The sequence below is a fragment of the Canis lupus genome, chromosome 11, assembly GCF_048164855.1.
Source record: "Canis lupus baileyi chromosome 11, mCanLup2.hap1, whole genome shotgun sequence".
In the NCBI taxonomy this organism is placed as follows: domain Eukaryota; kingdom Metazoa; phylum Chordata; class Mammalia; order Carnivora; family Canidae; genus Canis; species Canis lupus.
Genome location: NC_132848.1, coordinates 31,292,987 through 31,313,871, shown reverse-complemented (window position 1 = coordinate 31,313,871; position 20,885 = coordinate 31,292,987). Strand labels below are relative to the sequence as shown.

General features: G+C 57.4%; 1 protein-coding gene across 1 annotated transcript; it reads left to right on the top strand.

Annotated features, from left to right (window-relative positions):
• The first annotated feature begins 6,440 nt into the window (after positions 1-6,440).
• On the top strand, positions 6,441-17,633 carry RASD2 (RASD family member 2). The gene is made up of 3 exons (XM_072844126.1): positions 6,441-6,822; positions 11,532-11,925; positions 15,204-17,633. Exons 2-3 carry the CDS (start codon positions 11,655-11,657, stop codon positions 15,731-15,733), a joined length of 801 nt encoding a protein of 266 aa, XP_072700227.1. The 5' UTR covers positions 6,441-6,822; positions 11,532-11,654; the 3' UTR covers positions 15,734-17,633.
• Positions 17,634-20,885: the final 3,252 nt, after the last annotated feature.

Below are 20,885 nucleotides of genomic sequence, written 5' to 3'. Positions count from 1 at the left end.
GAAAGTGAGAATCCCATTGCTCAGAGACAGTAGTGCCAGAGACGCAAGTGGACTCTGGAGCCAGGCTGCTGAGCTGCGCGGCGTTTGGCTGAGCCCCTGTGGCCTGGTCTCCCTCAGTCTCTCTCGAATTGAGGGTTTACAGGCACCTTCTCTGTAGACAAGAGCTGCCAGACCAGCAGCCCAGTTGGCTGTCGGAATCTGGAAAATTGTGCTAACCCCTAGGGTCTTTGACACCCCCTGGGGAGAAGGGCCCAGGGTAGATTCCAGGTCGGAATCAGGAGGTGTTGATCCCAGAGGTGCAGTCAGAATGCTGCACTGGAGATGACTTCCTACCATGGAGAGAGCACTGATTTTAGAGTCCCACACAGATTCAGGATCCCAGCTCCACCAATAAGAGCTGAGTGACCTTGGCCCACTTAACCTCTCTGAGCCTCAGTTTCCTTATCTGGGAAACAGGGATAAGATACTCTTCATAGGGTTATTGAGAAGGTCAAATGAGTTAATTGGTGCATCAAGCTTAGAGCAGGACCAGCCTCCCTGACCTGAGCTTGGCATAAAGGAAACGGTTGACAAATATTAGGCTAGAAGATCTGTTGTTCTCCCGTTGCCGTTGAACCTCTCCTGCCTCTCAGCTGCTCTTCCATGTAACGTTTTTGCTCTGCATGCTTCCTGGGGCTGTAGGAAGCTTAAATATGATGAAGGATGAAGAAGACACTTGTAGAGCCTTGTCCAAGGGGCAAGGCTAAAACAAGTTGTGTTCCCTTTATGTCTCCATCTGGACCACACCAGGTCAAGGCCAAGGGCCTGATAAACATCCAGAGAGGAGCAGAAATTTCATTGGCTTGGGAGATGGTTATGGTGGTGGTGATGGTGATGATGGTGGTGGTGATGGTGATGATGATGAGGATGGAGGTGATGATGTAGTTGGAGATGATGGAGGTGGAGATGATGACAATGATGTTGGATGGATACATGGATGGATGGATGAGCATATCCAGGCCAAGCTTTAAGAAGATGATAAGATATCATTAAAAGATAAGGACTACTTGTTTCAAAGACTCATGTGTTTTTCAGTCCAGGCTCCGCCCTTACTAGTCAAGTGACTTTGGACAAATCACTGCACATCTCTGAGCTTCAGTTCCCTCCCCTGTACAATGGGAACAAACTACTGCCCTGCGTACTTAACGGGGAGCACCCATGGAGATCGTGCCATGATCGTTTTCACGCACATGAGCAGCTGTGGTTGCTGCTGTATGGGAGAGTCAACCCTACCCAAGGCGGTCACTGCTGTCAAGCAAATTGACTCCAGCGCAAGTTCTGTTGCTTCTTTGCCCAGACATCTTTGAGCCAATGAGGTCCTTCCCAGCCTCCTCACCTACAAATGAGGCTAATCGTGCTACCCTCTCATAGGGTGGTGGCCTGACTAAAATGGGTTCTTGTAGTTACACGGGCCAACCCAGTACCTGAGAGAAGTAGGGACTTTAGGAATGGTTCTTATTATGATTGAAAGCCTGTGGTCCATTCTGGCTATTTCTTTCCTGGCTACACCATTAGCCTGGGTAGATCTGCTGTATGATCATGTTTTCCTGGTCATCACTGCTCCCTGCAAAACTATCTTGTGGCACATTCTTCAAGGACTAGATGAGGTCACAAGGGGCTGCCCTGTATGGTTGTGCAGGTTGCTCACTGGCTCAAGGGCTCTTAGCTAAGGAAATTCAGCTTATTCTCCTCCCCTTCCCCTGCCCACCAAAGCTGTGAGCCTTAGAGAAGTTCTGCTTCTTCCCGAAAGAAGCAACTTTCCTCATTTGTATAAAAATTAGTGCTAGGGGGTGCCTGGGTAGCTCAGTCAATTAAGCACCTGCCTTTGGCTCAGGTCATAATCCCGGAGTCCTGGGATAGAGCCCCATGTCATTGGGCTTCCTGCTCAGCTGGGAGCCTGCTTCTCCCTCTCCTTCTGCCACTCCCCCTGTTGTGCTCTCTTTCTTTCTCTCAAATAAATAAAAAAATCTTAAACAAAAACAAAACAACCAGAGCTACAAAGCACTGGAGTCACCTATAGTGGGAAAGATTGGGCCACATGACGGCTAATTAGGTTTTACCAATTCTAATCTGCTAATCAGTGCTTCTCAAACTTTGGCATGCACCAGAATTACTGGGAGGGCTAGCTAAAACCCAGATGGTTAGACCTTGCCTCAGATCTTCCCATTCAGTGGGTCTGGGGTGACACCTGTATTTCTTTTTTTTTAATTATTTTTTTAAGATTTTATTTGTTTTAACACATACACACAGAGCACAAGCAGGGGGAGAGGCAGAGGGAGAAGCAGACTCCCTCCTGAGCGGGGAGTGCGGTATGGGGATCGATCTCAGGACCCTGGGATAAAGACCTGAGCCAAAAGCAGATGCTTAATCAACTGAGCCATCCAGGACCCATATTTCTAACAAGTTCTGGATAGTGCTAATGCTGCTGGTCCAGGGACCAAACTTTGAGAACCACTGCTCTACCACTGAGCAAACCAGGCTGCACATTAGAATCACCTGGGAGAGCTTTAAACAGTGTGGATATCAAGCCTAACACCAGAGCAATTAAATCAGTGCCTCTGAGCAGGAGCCTGGGCTTTGTTATCATCTAAGCCTCCCCCAGGGTGATTTTTATGCTCTGCCAGGGATAGGAACCACTGTTCTAGAAAAGCAGCCGGGGATGTGACAGGACGTGGATTGGGCTAACTCATTATTTCCCTTTGGAGAAATGTCTTTCAGATCCCTCCCACTAGCGGCCTGGCTCTGAACAGCCTCCTTGAGCCTCAGTTTCCCCTTCTGTAAGTGGGGCTGTTAGGAGAACTAAATGGAACTCTGCCTCACTGTGTCTGCCCTCCCTTCCTCTTGTTTCCAAGGAGAGCTTGTGCATCGCTTCTGCTCTGCGGCTGTTGAGCTGCACACAATTCAATAAGCATTTATTAAAAACTCACAACGTGTAAGATGCTGCCCTTAATGATGTGAGACTACAAAGATGAATCAGGCTCTGTCCCCACTGCAAGGAGCTCACGTGTTAATGGGGATGATGAGGCATGTGTCCAAAATGTAAGGAGGATGTGACACAGGCCATAAAGGAAGTAGTCATGGTGAAGGCTACTGTATGCAAGAGCCCCAGTGTGAGGCACTTTATAGTATATTTTAATCCTCCCAACAATGCATAAGATAGTCACTATAACACCCACTTTACAGGTAAAGAAACTGAGGCTGTAAAGGAATGGTTTGGGTTTGTTTTTATTTTTGTTTTTGCCATGGGATCCCAGAAGAGGATGCCACTCACACCACTGGAAAGTCTAGGAGGGTTTGTGGGGAGAGGTGTAAACACCACACTTTGAGGGATTTGTAGAAGTTCACTGGGTAAAGATAGGGAAAAAGTTATCCCAGATAGAGGGATCTGACACACAAAGGCCTGGAGGAGGGAAATCCCAACTTCTTCAGGAACCTGGAGGTGGTTTCATTTAGCTGAAATGCAGGCTGATGATGGGACATGATGGGGGCTATATCCCAGTTAGAGACTTTGCACGCTGGACTCAGGAGTTTAGATTTTATGTCTTGAGCCATAACAACTCTTGAGCAGGTGGCAGCATATTTTTGAAAAAGATTAAAGTGGTCATGGATTATGAGGGGGGATACAGGGACCCCAGTAAGCGAGGTGATAACTGCAACAAATGGACCACGTGAGATGGTGAGGCGAATGAGCAGGGGAAGGAGGATAGGACAGTGGGGACACTGGGAAGTGTGCTGTTGCCACGTGAAGCTTCTTTGGGCATCGATCCCTTATGTGCACCTGCTTATTGACTAAGCCATTCTGCATTTGAGGAGGGGCAGGGGTAGGGGCAGGAGCAGGTGGGTCTCCCAGGGCCGGGCAGCTCCGTGTGCAGCAAGGCTCAAGACATGGTCCATAGAGCGTGACCGGCTGAGTGGAGGATGGGGCTGAAGCAGCAAGTAATGGGTCTTGGGTCGGCTCAGAGCTAGCCGCCTGCCACATTTCCCGGATGAGAGTGGGAGAACTGGCCCGATGGCCTGAGTGCCTCTGACCTCAGCCTTTCTGGGGAAGCATGACACCCTGCCTGCCTCGTGCTGTCAAGCTTACAGCCAGCTCAAGGCTCCCAGCCTCTGTGTGCTGAGCACAAGCCCTCCTGGGCTGAAGCCAGTTCCTAGAAGCAAAGTCTGGATGTGGAAAGTGCCGGGCTGGGATCCTGCCACTTGCTGGCTGGGTGACGTGGGGCACATCCCTTAGCCTTAGCCCAGGTTGCACATCTTCTGATGGGGGGATTAAACACAATCAAGTAATGGAAGTGCCACACACTCCACCTAGTCCTTCCTCCACCTGCCCCACGTTCTCTGGTTGACATTCCTACAGAATCTCAAGACCACACAGGGACAAAGCAGAGCAAGCCACTTTCTATAATCAAAGTCTATTTCAGCACTTTTGTCACTGTGGACCTAGCATATCGTACCCATTTTATAGGCGACACAACCAAGGCCCAGAAGAAAGCACAAGCGGAGTTTCCTTAGCTAAGTGTCCTTGAGCTGCACAACCACACAACCATACAGGGCAGCCCTTTGTGACTCCATCTGGTCCTTGAAGACTGGCCAGCCATGGAAACATGACTGGCCCAGGGCCAAATATTTGAGGGGCTACAGGGGCAGGACTTGAACGTCAGTCTCTCACGGAGTGGAGCTGGCCCCTCAGCTTGGTGCCGCTCAGACCCTCACCCTCACCACCCTCAGGTCCACTGTGAAGTGGGAGGAGAGGTCTGGTAGAGGAGGGAGGATTGGCAGACACGCTCAGGTCCCGGGTTCTGCAAGTGATGGACGGGTCTCTGGCTGATACAAAATTCGGTTTGATACACAGTGCGTGCGCCTTCACCGCATCACACAGTGAGAATCTTCTCTTTCAGCCTCCGGAAAGCATGATGGAAGAAGTCCCTGGTGGGTGCTAATAGGTCTTTAACACCTCTCCAAACTTCGCCCGTCTCCCTTCTTTCACTGGGGGCACATCTCAAGCTTCGGCACGCCAGTTCTGCACTAGAATTTAATAACCTTGGTTTGTTTCCGTTGTGTTTATTTTTACTCTTACCTTCTATTTATGGCAAGTGATACTGGCTTCCCATTTAAGGCAGTGATATAACGATCCTCTAAAAAAATGTGTTGGGGGGAGAGCGGGTCTTGAACTTAAGAAAATACTAAGAAATAAGTGGTGTCTAGGTATGGCCCAATAGGAACGACGTCAGTCCGCCCTAGTTCAAGGCGGGGAGACTGGAGGTGGATGCCCAAGGCGGCGGCTTATCCGCAGCGAGGCTCTCTCTGCAGTGCTCTCCCCGCCCTGCGCGCACAGACCTGCGCCCCGGCGGCGGGAGGCCAAGGTGCCTGCGCGCCCACCCCCGGCGGCACGTGCGGGGCTCACGCGGGCACCCGCAGGGCATCGGGCATTTCCGCGATGGGGGAGGGCGCGGGGGCCCCGGGCGAACGGCGGCGGGACCCTCGCGGTCACCTGCGGCCGGCGCGGTGTGCGCGCGAACGCGCGTGCAGACGTCAGCCTCCGAGCGCTCGCGGCGCCCCCCGCCCCCGGCTCCCCCCCGGGCCCCCGGCCCCCGGCCCCCGCACCCCCCCCCCCCCCGCCGGCCCCACGCGCCAGGGCACGCGGAGCGCCAGGCTGCGGCGCCCGGGCGGGGCGGGGCGGGGGGCGGGGCCGGGCCGCGGGACCCGCCGCCCATTGGCCGAGCGCAGCGCCGGGACCGGGCGCGGGGGAAGGCGGGCGCGGGGCGGCGGGACCGGCTGCTCGCGGGCCGCGGAGGGGGCGGGGGGCGCCGCGCGACGGCTCCCGGAGGGACGATCGCAGGCGCGGCAGGGAGCGCCCGGGCCCGGTGGGCTTCTGCGCTGGGCCCGCCCCCGGGAGGCCGGGCTGCGACCGCTTTCCGGAGGGACCATCGACCTCGCCCCGCCGGAGAGGGGGGCGTCCGCCTCCCGGAGAGGGAGGGAGGGAGGAGCTTGGGCCCGCAGAAAGTTCGCCTCCTCCGAGGGCCGGAGGAGGCGAGGTGGGAGGGCGCGCGGTTTCAGGCTAACTCGCAGCTACGTGCGAAACCTTGGGGCGGCGTTCAAGGCCCCCTCCCACACGCGCGCGGAGCTCAGCGCCCTGCTCCTCCTCCAGCTGCTGGCGTCGCCTCGCAGGGAGAAAGGAGCCGACCGCGCGGCGCGGGGAGAGCTGCAGAGCCGCAGGCAGAGGAGGAGGCCGCGGCGCGCCGGGCAGCACCCCCAAACCGAGCGACCCCGTTTGGCGCGGGCGGAGGTGGCACAGGGGGCCAGCCCGGGTTCGCCCACTCGGGACGCGCACACTCGCGCGCACCCGCCGGGACCTCCAAGGACCCTCGTTGAGCCCCGGAGTCGCCCCTAGCGCCCTCCCCCAGCCCCGGAGACCGAGGCGGGGACCCCGGGATCGGACGTCCCCGCGCCTCCGGGCACCTGGCTCAGCAGGAGTCCCCCGGGCCGGGGCAGGGCAGGGCCGGCGGCGGCGAGCCCGAGCCCGCCCGGCGCCCAGGCCCCGCCGAGCCCTCGGAACCCACCCATGGGGCACCGGCTCCCCACGTCCACTCGCCCGGCCGCGCCCAGCCCGGCGCCCGGAGCCGCGCAGAGGAGGAGCCCGGCGCAGTGACCGAGGAGCCGCTGGAGACTCTGGAAGCCTCGGCGGCGGCGGCGGTGGTGACCAGACAGGCAAGCGGTCCCCCGCGGCTCCAGGCGCTTCCAGGCAGCCCTCCAGGCTGTGCCAGAGGCCCAGCCCGCCATTCTCAGGTAGGAAAGAGACACCCCAACAGAGCAGGAACCGGGGAGCTGGCTGAAATGGGGGAAGCCAGGAAGAAACGTTTGAGGCTTGTGGGGGGAAGGCCAGAGGAAGCTCTACATGACTCGAAAGGTTTACATGACTTTACGTGAAATGAAAGTTAAACTGATCGAGCACCTACTACTGATAGGCAACTTTATATATCTGGAGAAAATGGTATTAGGTGAGCACCTACTATGTGTCAGGCTGAGTGCTAGGCCCTTTACTTAGTCCAGGTAGGAAAGACTTACTGAGCCGCTACTATGTGCTAGATGTGTTGCTAGGAGCTTTCCATTGAAGGGACCTAGGGCAAAAGCCATTTAAATATTAGGACACAGGCTCAAGGAGGGGGGAAGATTAAGGAATACCTTTCTGTCCAGTGTTCCTTGAGCTTTTTTTTTTTTTGAGGAGTGGGGGTTGGTGCAGGGAATAAGTTTCCTGGATACTTCTTTTCCCTGGAAATGTTTCCTGTATTCAGCTGGCCCGAGGGCCTGCAAGGGGCTCTCTCTGACCTCTTCTCCCTTTGTCCCCTACCCTGGGAGGGTGATGAAGGATGTTCAGAATTCATGGCAGATAGGAGGCCAGGCTGGGAAGGGACAGCCAGCTCAGGAGCCTATGATTCAGGCTTATCCTGGCGTCACCGTGACAAGATGGGGTCCCCCAGGTCCTCTGCCCACACTCTAGTCTCACCCCACCTGGCCATTCCAGGCAGCCCCTTGAATGCCAAGACAGGGTGCCTCAAAGGAACTCTCTTGCTGTGTGCCAGGAGCTGTATTAGCCTCTTGACTTCTCACTGAACAATCCGGGCCACCGCACGGGTTTGTTTCTATGATACCCCTTTGATAGATGACCAGCCTCACCGGGCAAGACCATTTGCCCAAGGGCGCTGAGCTGGTGAGAGGCAGGGCTGGTCTTCTGGAAGCCAATGCCTGGCTGCTTTCTACCATCCCGAGCTGCCCAGAGAATAACGTGTGTGTCCAGAGAGGCTGGCATGTGTGCTGATGAAGAGGCTTGAGGTGTGTGGGAGGGATGGGGGTGGGGTGCCGGTGCAGTGGAACAAGCCTGGGGGACTCACAGGGAGAAGGACCTGTCCAGACTCTTGTCCTGATGTCCATCTGATCCCCTCCATCTTCCAGGCAGGCCCTGGGCGAGGGGCTTAAGGGAGAAGTAGGGGGAAAATGCCTTTGGCTGGGAGTTGGCTGGGCAAGGTTTGGGGGTTAGTCCCAGGCAGAGTGCCTGCCCCCAGCTGCCTGTGGGGCGGGAGAGGGAACCAGAATGTAATAGGCCTCAGGGGTCATTCCTCTGCCTGACACCAGCTGAGGCTTCACTGAGTCAGGCACTGTTTTTGGCCAGGGGGTAGGGTAGGCTTTTATGGAGGTGAGAGCCCAGGCTTTGGAGCCCAATCAGCCTAATTGTAATCCTGGCCTGGCCGGTCGTCTGCGTGAACTGGGGCAAGTGACTCAGCCTCGCGGATCTCCAGTGTCCCCATCAGTCCAGCGGATGGATGGTGGGCTGCTCTTGACTGGACTGTGGTGCAGTCATTGGATCGTGGGACACAGCACCCAGCATGACGAGAGCTCCCGTGGCTACGGCTACTGTTCCCCCGAGGGGGCTCCACTCTCTCGCCGCCCTGGGACTTTCTGCCTCCCGGGTGCCCTAAGAATGGCCCCAGGGTGGGGTCAGCTGAGAGTCCCAGAATTCGCATGTGGGTTCCTGTGCTGCCAGTGGTTCTGTGTCCCCCAACCACCGTCTGAGCCTCTAGGGTTGGGCTCAGTGCTTGAAGGGCCCCTGGCACTCTGATGTCCGTCTGCCCAGCGCAGCCTGGGGGCGGCCTGGCCGAGGACAGCAGGCAGCGGAGGGGAGAGGCTATGCCCACAGCTGCCCGCAGGGCCTCCTCTGGGGGAGGGGAGGGAAAGAAGATGCGGGAGCAGGTGGGGCTCAAGGCAGCCCTGTCACCTGGCGTCCAGGTGTCTGGGTGTCTCACGCAGCCCCACGTGCCTCAGGCCATGTGAAGACTCACAGTCTTCTCTCGGGGAAGAAAGCCACTACCTCCCCGCCCCCCTTTGCCTCTTTTTCTGACACCCTGTCTCCTCCCTGACTCTCGGCCTCTTCTCTCTGACTTCCTCAGACCCGTTCAGCCACCGATCCTAGCACGTCTGTACCAGGAGCTCCGGGCTAGAAGCTGGGCAGGCGCTGATGGAGACAAACATGGTCCCCGGGGGCTGCTGGCCTCCTTCCCTCTCTGTCTAGACAGAGGTGATCATAGCAGAGTCAAACTCCCTGCAGAGGGGCTGGGGGGGGGGTGGCGCTGTCATGGTGTGGGGTCAACCCTGCTGCCCCCCATCCATCTCCCCTGAAGGCCCAGGCTGGCTTGCCAGCCCCAGAGGAGACTGAGAAGCCTTCAGCGCTCTCCCCACTGGGCACCCACAGGTGTGTCCAGAGCACAGAGACACTCAGGGCAGCACCTGGGTCAGCCAGGCCAGGGATGGGGGGTTGGGGATCAGGACCTCAGAAGGAAGCTTCTGGTGAGCTCCAAAGGCAGACCTTTTTGCTTCATTCACTCGTGGATCATTTATTGAGCATCTGTGGTGTACCTGGCATTGAAATCCTGTTGGATAACTTGAGAGATGGCTGCAGGCATGAATTAGCTGGGGAGGTGGGGGTCTTAGTCTCAGAGTCACTGTGCTGGCTCCTTTATTAACAACACTGGCCGGTCATGGAGTCTTTTAAGTATCAGGTTCTTTATTTGTGAAATGGGCAGATAATATCTTCCTCGCAGGGAGGTGGCGAGGAGGCTCCCCTGCGTGGGGCAGACTGCCTGGGCTCAGATCTCTCCTTCGCTGGTTCCTGGCTGTGTAACCATGAGTGGTTAACTTAATTTACCTCTGTACCATCCCCTGTAAACTGGGGTAACACCACCTACCTTCTGGGGTTACTGAGAGCTGGAGTGAGGGGTTACACGTTCAGCGCTTAGAACACTCTGGCATATATTGGCTGCAAGGTAAATGTCAGCTCCCCTTATTGTTCTAAACTTAGCACAGTGCTCGGCACACGGCAGGGGCTTGGTTAGTGGTGATTGCCAGGGCTCCAGGCTTAGGGTCGGCAGTGTGCTGAGCGGCTTATTGTGTGCATCTGTTGGCAATTCTTTCGTTGAGATCCTCTTGGTAGCTTGCAATTGGCCATGGGGGGAATGTGTGTGCCACGGAGGTTGATAAACGCTACCAATAAAAGCTTTCTAAAAAGGTATTTTTGAGAGCTGGTGTGCTGCACAGTGGCTCTCCGTTGGGCAGGGCGGGCAGACACAGATGCCTGAATGCCCTGAACAGGATGGATGCCAGGAGACTCACGCACAGGAGGTCTCTCCACCTCTGGTCTCTTGGTATAATGGCAGACAGAGAACATTCTGATGTTGGAGAGAGCCTTGAGGTGAGTGGAGGAGGCATTCCAGGCTCCCGAGCTGGAGCAGCCAGGGGTGGGGACCAGTGGGAGCTGGCACATACAGCTCCCAGCGCACATTGAAAAAAGGTGCCTTCTCTGGGCAGATGAACTCCACCAAGACAGCCCTCACCTTCCCACCTAGCTGGGTTCCTTGTGCAGTGCCCAGCCTGCACAACTGTGTGTGGCAGCAGGCTGAGGGCAGAGGGGAATCGATATTCCAGCAGGCCTGTATCCATTTGTAGTTCCTCTTCTCTAGAGAGGGGAGGGATTCCTGCTGGGGTGGGGTGGGGTAGGGAGCCAGAGAAGCCTTCAGAGAGGAGGTGGTATATGAGCCAGGCCCTGAAACATAAAGAGAAGAGGGTGTTCTGGCAGAGTGACTAGCACGAGCTAAGAAGTGGAGGCAGATCTCAGCCGAGCTCCAAAGGAGCGGTGGGCTCAGGGATTGTCAGCGGATTCTGCTGGGTGCTGACCTAGGGAGGGAGGGTGGCGGGGCTGTGGCTGCCTTTGGGGTGGGCCTGCTGGGGCCCTGGGGGTTATTTATTTCCATTTGGGCTTTGGGGCCGGGACCCTTTGCAGTCTCTTGCACAAGGCCAAGAAGTCCCCCTGGAAAGTGAGGGGTACACCCCAGAGCCATGAACCCTTGGAGCTCTGAGGAACTTGGGTTGTTCATGGGTCCTTTCTCTGCCCCACATCCCCTAGTCCAGGCCTCTGGCTCTCCTGGAAGTGAGCAAACCCCCAGGGCCTGGGGGTGAAATCACGGGGCCCTGGGTGGGGAGGATGTGGTCTGGATGTGGCCTTTTCCCTGATTCTGGGAAGGGCTGAGAGGCCACCGCACCCCTAGGCCTAGCGCCTTCCCCAGGTCAGGCCCTGCAGTCACAGTCCGGGGAGGCCAGAGTGCTCCTGCTCTGGACCGGAGGACCAGGGAGGGATCAGGTTCTAGCAGGAGTTAACGTTTTGCGACCTCACCACATGCAACAGCCCCTTTTATAGATGAGACAAGTGACTCCCAGGGAACATAAGTGACTTGCTCGCGCAGGAGCAGCGGGGAGCCAGGGTGAAGTGAGGAGGAAGCCCCCTGGCCGTCCTGGTCCAGAACAGACAAGGGGTGAACAGACGCCAGGGCAGATGAGCACATGTGTGGCGGGTGGATGAGGAGGAAGGAGGCGGGAGAGGCCATGAATGAAGGGGCAGGCGGAGCTCGAGGCCTGCTAGAGCCCCCGAGTCTAACGTGCCCATCTTACAGGCCGAAAACGCACGCCTGGACCGGAGCCACGCAGAGGAGGCCAAGGCTGCCAGCAAGAGGCTGCAGGGCCGGGTCCAGGGCCTCCTGACGCCTGCGCCCCGCTCCGCGCCGCAGACCCGAGCCATGATGAAGACCGTGTCCAGCGGGAACTGCACGCTCAGCGTGCCCGCCAAGAACTCGTACCGCATGGTGGTGCTGGGCGCCTCGCGCGTGGGCAAGAGCTCCATCGTGTCCCGCTTCCTCAACGGCCGCTTCGAGGACCAGTACACGCCCACCATCGAGGACTTCCACCGCAAGGTCTACAACATCCGAGGTGACATGTACCAGCTGGACATCCTGGACACGTCCGGCAACCACCCGTTCCCTGCCATGCGCAGGCTCTCCATCCTCACAGGTGGGTGCCCGGGGTGGGCGTGGGCGCCGGATGGCCCGCAGGGCGCTGTGCGTGTCTGCCGCCTGAAGGGAAACTCTTAGTGAGGCCCCTGGCACCCTTGAGGGTCAGAGAGGGTTGCTGCCCGAGCCGGGCCCCGAATTCCGTTCTGTCTGGCTGTGGATCGAGAACCTCAGCGCTGCCTTTCAGGTCGGAGTGAGTCCCTGGCTGTCTGGTTCTTACCCTCCACTGCTGAGCTGTCCCCTAGTCTCGTGGCCCTGCTGGGAATGGTGGGGAGGGAAGGCAGATGGTCCAGGGTTCGGAGGGGGTGGTGGAGACGTGGGACTGGGCCATCATTTGCATTTACTCAGGCAGCTTTGCGCGGTGGCTGAGAGGGCAGGCCAGAAACCGTCTGCCTGGGCCAGCAGCTCCCTGGCTTTGTACCTCCGGGCAAGTGACTTTATCTGTGGCTCAGTTTCCTCCCTATGAGAGCATCACATCAGCGCCCACCCCCCAGATCACTGTGAAAAGTAAAGGAGTTAATACAGCGGAAGTGCTTGGTGAACGGATAGTAAGTGCTCAGTAAACCCTGGTCTTAAGTCAACCCAGCGTCTAGAGTGCCTGCTCCGGGCTATGCAGTCCTTTCCTGAGCCGCACTTCTCCCACTGCTGGTCAGTGATGATGGGGAGGAATGAGCAAGTACCCCCGTTTCCATCACTAAAATAACCTCCCAGATGGAGATGCACTTGCACCAAGCAGCCTACACCGTGTGCACTCCCGCCTCCACAATCTGGCCATGCCCCCTTCTGGAGCCCCTGGGGCAGGTGGCTTCTTCTTGTAGGCTGTCCTTGCTGACCATCCGACCCAGATCACACCCCCGGCCCCATATTTTGTAGAGGCAGCGTGTGAATGGAAGGAGCCCTCGGTTGACCTGGGCCCCAGTCCTGACTCCACCACTTGGGGGTTCCAATGTATGACCGGAGCTCTGAGTCTCAGTCTCCCCAGCTGCACAGCACACATCAGCTTGCTTCACCCCTTCCCCCCACCCTGTGTGGCTGTGGGGACCCTCCCGGAACATGGTGGGTGTTGCAGGGATGTCAGCTCTCCTTGCCTTGGGGAGGGGACTGGGTGCCCCCCAATATAAAACAGGCTAATATCAGGGGCACCTGGGTGGCTCAGTGGGTTAAGTGGCTGCCTTCAGCTCAGGTCACGTCTCAGGGTTCTGAGATTGAGTCCTGCATCGGGTTCACTGCTCGATGGGGAGCCTGCTTCTCTCTCTCCCACTGACCCTCTCCACTGCTGGAGGGTTCTCTCTCTCTCATGTATACTCTTTCTCAAGTAAATAAATAAAATCTTTAAAAAAAATAAGGCTAACATCAGAGTGAGGGAGGGACGGAGGTGTGGAGGAGGACCGTGTGCATATTTCCAAAATTAATTTTTAATGATACCAACGATATGCAAACACACCCTCCTGTAAACACGGATAAGGCTAAAGATGCCCCCTTGACGTGTGTCCCCAACTGCAGGCTCCCATCCCCTCCCTGGAGGCGGCTGCTCTATCGGTCCGGTGGGGACATTTCCGGACCCCCCACGAACACACTGACCTTTATATTTGAATCATCTTTGTAACAGGGAGGGCTTTTGTCCATCTCTTTTGAACGTGCACTTACGATTCGGAGCACATCTGTCTGCTGCGTGCTTGCTTCTTTTCACTCCCTAGCCAGTGCCTCATTTTCCAACCTGGTGCTGGTGCGCAGGAAATTCTGAAAGCCATTAATTCTGCTGCCAGCACTCTTTCCAGCTGCCAGCCAGGCTGTCTCTGAAGCTTGGCATCGCGATCTTGCATTTGAATATGTCAAGGCCGCCGAGTCCTCAGGGGCCCGGGATTAGCCTAATGGGACAGGGGGTTGGCAGGTTGGCAGCCCAGATAGACACAATTGCCAGGCAGGGGCCACCTTGCAAGTGCTTCTCTCAGTGGCCCCCACCTCTATTCTTCCCATCTCATCCCGCACTTTCACCCAGCTTTATGGACACCCACTGTGTGCTGGGTGCTGGGAGATGAGGTCAAGGTGACACTGTCTCTCTCCTTCTGCCCCAGAGCACATGGTGAAGGGCATACCATTGGCTGGAGCATGGTTCTGATTATGGCATGTGCTGTTATGGGGGGACAAATGGTGTGCCCCGGGGGTCCCCAGAGAGGAGGCAGCCATGCTGCCAGAAGCTAGACTTGTTGGATTCTCCTCTCCAGAATGCAGGCCAGTCACCGACACCACTGAGCTTCAGTTTCCTTATCTGGGAAACAGGGATTTTTGACATCTCCCCACAGGTTCTTAACGAGTTGAAGCCAAAGTTTGAGCATGAGCTTGTAACCCCTGTGCTAACATCCAGAGATGCAGGCACTGCCCACTCGCTCGCCCCGCCACCCCCTGTGACCCCTACATGGCCTGTTTCATACCCAAAGACCTGCCTTGAGTGACGCAGTGAGTTGAAGCAGGGAGTCTTGGAGGCTAGCACTCACTTACTCATCCCTGATTTATTCAAGAAGCAGAGAGCACCTGCGTATGCCAGGCACTGGCTGGGCAAGAACAGTAGCAGGTCAACATCCTGGCCTAGCCATGCTCACGCTGTGTGGTCTTGGACAGGTTGTTCACCCTTCCTGAGCCTCTTTTTGCTCACCTATACCAGGAAGCAGAGGTTTGGGGAGGAGTCTGGGAGGAAAGTCGGCATGAGGCATATGTCCCACCCTGGCTCTCAATACCTCTGAGCATGTGTCACTTCCCATTCATTATCTGGTAAAGAAGCTCTATTTCATCCACATGGGGCAGATGGGGAAAACTAAGGTTTAGAGAGGTGGCCTGACCTGCCCCAGGCTGCGCGGCCAGCAAGTGGCAGGGGCCAGATATAAACCTTAGGCCAGCCAGGTGCCAGCACTCTGAGTTCCTACGATTCCAGGCCTGGGTGATGTGCATGGAACAAGTCGGGCAAGACCCCTACAGTCATGAAAATCATATTTATTATTATTATTCTAACATAGTCTACACAAATTCGCAAGCCACTCACTCCATCTCCAGCTCTGCAGGGAAATGTCGGGGGAATTAACTGTGTCTGAGCCAGGCTGAGCCACACATTAGCAACATGACCTTGAGCAAGGGCTTTAACCCTCTGGGTCTCAGCATCCTGCCCTGGAAAATGGGGAGAGCAGTGACTGCCCCACAGGCTTGTGGGAAGGGTTGAGTCAGTGACTGAGAGGGGCTGGTCAGGAACCCCCGTGGCCTCACTGCCTGGGGTCTCTCTCTCCACAGGTGATGTCTTCATCCTGGTGTTCAGCCTGGATAACCGGGAGTCCTTCGATGAGGTCAAGCGCCTCCAGAAGCAGATCCTGGAGGTGAAGTCCTGTCTGAAGAACAAGACCAAGGAGGCGGCCGAGCTGCCCATGGTCATCTGTGGCAACAAGAACGACCACAGCGAGCTGTGCCGCCAGGTGCCCAGTACCGAGGCCGAGCTGCTGGTGTCCGGGGACGAGAACTGCGCCTACTTCGAGGTGTCGGCCAAGAAGAACACCAACGTGGACGAGATGTTCTACGGGCTCTTCAGCATGGCCAAGCTGCCCCACGAGATGAGCCCGGCCCTGCACCGCAAGATCTCCGTGCAGTACGGCGACGCCTTCCACCCCAGGCCCTTCTGCATGCGGCGGGTCAAGGACATGGGTGCCTATGGCATGGTGTCACCCTTTGCCCGCCGCCCGAGTGTCAACAGTGACCTCAAGTACATCAAAGCCAAGGTCCTTCGGGAGGGCCAGGCCCGCGAGCGGGACAAATGCACCATCCAGTGAGCAGGAGGGACGCGGGGGTGGGGCATGGGCAGTGCGTTCGCGAGGCGGCCCCAGATGCCCGCTGCCCGCGTCCTCCCCCACCCTGCCTAACGAGACCCCGACACCCCGACACCCCGACGGCCGTGCGAAGGGCCCTGGCGCCAGACTGGGGGACCCCAGCCTCTGACCTCTGTAGGTTCTGCCGCCTTCTCGCCACTTCCCCTGATTCTGCTTTTCAGAGTCCCCCCCCCCCCCCCCCCCCCCCGGCTTTCAGCTCCTCCGTGCGGGGCCGCAAACAAGGTTGGGAGACGTCTGGACTCGGAGCCGGAGCTGGCCCGTCCTTGGGGTCGGCGGAGGGGCCAGACTCCCTACCTTGACGGAGCATCCTGGAACAGTCAGGGGGGACGAGCCCGGAGCCAGGTGGGAGAGGTCTCCACTGTGCGGGACCCGAGCCCCCGCCCCCTCCCCGTCCCCCCACTGTCCCCCCGGCGTCCCTGACGACGAGCCCCCGCGGCCAGGTGTTGGGAGAGGGGCGTGGCCACGCCCCAGACCGCGCCCGCCGCGGCACCGCCTCCCTCCGCCTCCTGCCTGCGTCCGCGGGTGTGCTTTGCAGTTCCTGCTGTCCTGCGTCCCGCTGTCCTCACGTCGTGCAGTAGCTGTAGGAACGGAAATCCTTGTACTGTAAAGCCTCCCCGCCTCTTGGGCCAGGCCCCGGCCCGGCTAGACCCGCTGCCTCTGTGGGGGCAGCCCCCGCCCCCGCCCCCGGCCGACCCGGCCTCCCTGCAGCTGGACACTGCCCTCGGTTCTGAGCTTCACAGTTTACACTCGCGCAGACGGGGCGGGCAGGGGCTGCTGCGCCCGGGCCCCACCCCACCCCCATATCCCCCCACCCCACCCCGTGTCACAGAGGAGGCGGCTGAGACCCCGGGGGTCGGGGCGTGGCAGGCCGCAGCCCAGCCCACCCCACCCGGTTCAGGGCAGAGCTCTGCCTAGAACTGCAAGGCCGTCTTCTACTGTGCTCGTTCCTCAAGCATTAATTGAGCATCTGTCGGGTGCTGGGTCCACTGTGTGCTAGGAAACAAAGAGGGTGAGCAGTGCACTTTATTCCCCCCAGGCCAGGCCTTTCCCCAGCCTGGGCTTGTTCCCTTGGCCTGTTCCCTCACCCGCATGGCCTGTGCCCACCCCTGCCTCCCCGCCCCACTGCCCTGTGGGCTCACCGCTGTTGGGGGGGAGATGCAGGAGGGAGCTGAGCCCGGAGAGGTAGGTGGGAAGGCTCCTTGCGGGTCCCTTCCTCGTACCTGGCTCTAGACAGCTGCATACCAGGTGTGGCACCTGTAGACCAAAGGTCTTGTCAGAAGCCCTTAACACATACATTTTGTATCCTAATCTCCTTTAAAATACTGAGATTTAAGGCTACGAGGAATCATAGTGATCATCTGGTGAATCTTTCCAAGGCCCAGAGAGGGTGAGTAACTCTCACTGGCTCCAGCCCACACACAGCAAGCTGTGAGTGGCAGAAGCAGGGCTTAGTGTGAAGCTTCCTCAGCCCCCCAGGGAGGTGGGGGGGGGGCGCCTTCAGAAACTGGAGGTATTTTCCCCTGACCCTCTCTCTAGCTCAGTCCTTGGGGACGCCTGTAACTTCTGTGTATGTCACTCCAAGGTATGTCCGTGTACAGGTGAACACGAAGATACACACATACCCCAACTCCCATGCCGCAAACTCTGTACCTCTACCCTGGCACTTGCTGCTCCAGGCAGCAACTCTGACCCCGCTTCTGTGCCCTCGTTTGGCCCCAGCCTGAACCCTCTCAGCAGATGGGTATCATGGCCAGGACAGGTGTGTGGCCTGGTCCCACCCCGTGATGTCCCCGCTGCCCCAGATCTCTGTGTACGCTACCAATTAAAGTGGGTTTGTTTCTAAGCTGTGTCCTTGACCGTGTGAATTTTCTGTATTTTCAAAAGGAGGGATGCTTCTTCCTCCAACCAGAGCTGGCCTTGCCCTCCTTAGATTGTATCTGCCTGGTGCCCTTGCCACAGTAGCAGCACTGAGTCAGTCCTCAGGTTTAAATATGTGGGGCAGGGGCACCCCCAACAGGAGGTTGTGCCTTGTGCCTCTTGGCCTTGCCCTTCTGGGCCTTCTGGGCGGTGTGTGCCGAGTTGTCAGTGTTCCTTTGGAGGGGTAGCAGGGTCAGAGAAGAGATCCCCCCATCCCTGCCACCCCATAGACCATCAGCCCTTTGGGGCCACTATATGTCTGAGTTCAGTGTGGCTCCTGTAGACCATTGATTTTGCTCCAGGAATGTTTGGCATTGTCTGGAAACATTTTTGAATCCCCAAGACTTGGGTGGGAAGTACTGCTAGCATCCTGGATAGAGGCCAGGGATGCTACTAAACACCCTCAAGAAAGAGCTACCTGACCCCATCTGTCAGTAGTGGGCAGCCTCAGTTGGATGGTTGGACCTCAAGGTCAGGACAGAGCCCAGGTCTGTATGGTTGATCTGATGTACAACTTCTGGACAGTATTTAATAAACACGGGGCAAGCGGAGTGAGCCCTCTTGTGAAATGAGGCAGGATGTGGGTGGGGACAGGTGGAGATAGAAGGACAAGGTCTTATGTCTGCCACTCTGAATCTATAACCCTAGACCATAGCTCTCCCTGGGTAGAGGGGAGAGGAGGGGACCAGCCTCACACCTGCTGTGAGCTTTACATTTCGAGTCTCGTGCCACCCTCCCGTCTTCAAGTCCATGAGAAACCTGCTCCTCACGGTCACCCTGTGGTCCCTACCTTCTCCAGGATGGCATAGCTGGTGCTGTGGCAGAGAGGGGATTCCCAGCCGGAGGCCACCTCAGCTTCATGTGGGTGAGGAAAGGATTTTGCATTGATGGTCTGTGCTTTTGATCAATCAGCAAATGCCACGAAGCATGGAGGTGAGGGGGCTCGCAACTCGGAGAGAGCGCTGTGCAGACATTCACAAAGCAAGGTGAGCCTACCTGTGGTGGAAGCAAGCCCAGGTGGGCCTGGGGTGTGGGGGAGCAGGAGGAGAGCTCCCCCCTCTGCCTCCGAGGGAGCCCAGCTCCCCTCCTATCCTTTACCGACACTAGGTAGAGAGGCTAAGCGTGGGAGGCAGATCACTGACCCTTTCCCAGTCCTGGTCTTTGTAAATGTGAGACACCGAGCCCAACAGGGCCTCCTGCATTACAGGCCAGCGCTGTACCCTAAGAAGGGCTAGCAGGGCTGCAGCTGGGCTCACCAAAGCAAGCCTTCCCCTGTGGGTCAAGCCTGGGCCCCCTCTGCCACTCCCTCCCTCCACCGGGTCTGTGAATAAGTCATGTCTTTCCCAGACTTCAGCTTCTTCATCTCTAAACGGGAGGTGGGGACAGAACAGTGGGACCAGACAACACACCAACAGCCCCTTGCAACCCTATGTTCCCTGCAAGAGGGAATTAAGATTCCTATTACGTAACCTGCCACATTCCGCTCCTTGCTAAACAGAACACGCTTGCTCCGGTCGGGGCCCAGCCCCGGCTCCCTGCATCCCCTGGGCTCGCCCTGGGCGCGGGTTAGTGAGCACCGGGCTGGCTGCGGCAGAGGGGGAGACTTGCCCCACAGACCTCTGCTTAGCCCTGGGACAGAGGGTAGAATAGGATTGTAGGAAAATTCGCCCCCAGCAAGACCATCCAGAGACAAGCGCGGGCCGGCGGGCTCAGTCCCGACCCGAGGACGGGAACACTGGGAATCGGATTTCAGAGAATTCTGCACTGCGAACTCCAAGTGCTTATTCTGTTCCGCCTCCCTGAACCTGTCACTTACTCAAAAGAAAAACTTCAGGCTGGGTCACGGCTTGGTGGGGCTGATCGGAGGCCAGCTGGGGCTCAGCAGCAAAGGCGGCTGGGAGTACAGGAAGGGAGGGAGGGCTGGCCTTTGCTGAAGACCTACTGTGCACTGAGCACCGTGCTGGGCCTGACACCTGCAGCCTCTCGTTGGATCCTGGTGGCAAAGCTGCATGCGAGGATTATGAGTCCCTTTGTACTTTACATACGAGGGAACCAAGGCTCAGAGAGGTGAAGCCACTTGCCCAAGGTTGCACAGCTGTAAGTGGCAGAGCTGAGCTAGAATCCACATCTCTTTGCAAAGCACGTTATCTCCCCAGAGTTTTCATAACGGAGTTGGCTGAGGGGCTGCTGGAGGGAAAGGCAGGCAGGCTGAGGGGTGCCATCTGACCGCAGTTCAGGGACTTTGAACATGTCGTTCATAGGGAGGTAGATGCTCTACAGCTCATTACAAAAGGCCTGGCCACTGTAACAGAACTTGACTTCTGTTTCCTGGGAACTTCTGAGATGAGTGTGCTAGGCCAGCTGTGGGCAGTGGGGGCCAGGCTCTGCCCCCCCAGTCATTCAGGCATCCAGGTTTCAGGCCAGGCTGTCCCACCTCTAGGACCCTGTCACCATCTGCAAGATCAAAGCCGCCACCACATTCACGTTCAGCCAGCGGGTTAGGGGAAGAGACTGCAGGGATGCCTACCTGCTGCTCTCAGAGTCTGGACACATCCCTCCCCCCACTTCCCCTGGCCAGGCTCCCCAGTGAGAAGCACCAGGAAACGCAGTTCCTTGCCAGGTGGCCCCGGGCCCAGTGGCACCTCCGCCTGGAGAAACAGGAGAGGGCATTCTGGCTGGCCAACTAACGGTCCCCTCCTCCCGGCACCCTCACTTGTGGGTCCAAGGCTTCAAGGGCACCTTGTGCAACCTGACTTTGCTCAAAAAGCAGCTTGACCTCCCACTGCTTCCTTAAGGAGGATCTGGGCTTTATTTCCACCCCACCCCCGTCCCTTGATAAAAACTTGGACTGTCCCGTGATTTTTCTCATCTATACCAAGGTACTTCAGGTGGCAGGTGCAGCCTCAGTTAAACATCCCTTTGGCCCACATCATGATGATGGATGGACACTTCAGGCTTTAGGCAAAGGAAAGACACTCTCTCTTCCACCCCCTCCCCCCAGCTGTGGTCTGCTCACACAAAAAGATAGAAATTGAGAAAGAGCAGGATGGGCAGGTTGTCCTTTTCTTGCTCTCTGGCTCCCCTTTTAGCTAATTTCAGTTTCTCTTTCTGCTGTCCTCCATCCTTGGGAGGTGGGTCTGGGGGAGGGGGAAGAAGATCAGAGGCACAGGAAAGTTCT

Bases quoted from the DNA above. Each gene is read 5' to 3' on its own strand.
- RASD2 (XM_072844126.1), top strand. From the start codon at position 11,655: ATGATGAAGACCGTGTCCAGCGGGAACTGCACGCTCAGCGTGCCCGCC. The intron at 11,926-15,203 runs GTGGGTGCCCGG...CTCTCTCCACAG, and splicing joins CAGGCTCTCCATCCTCACAG to GTGATGTCTTCATCCTGGTG.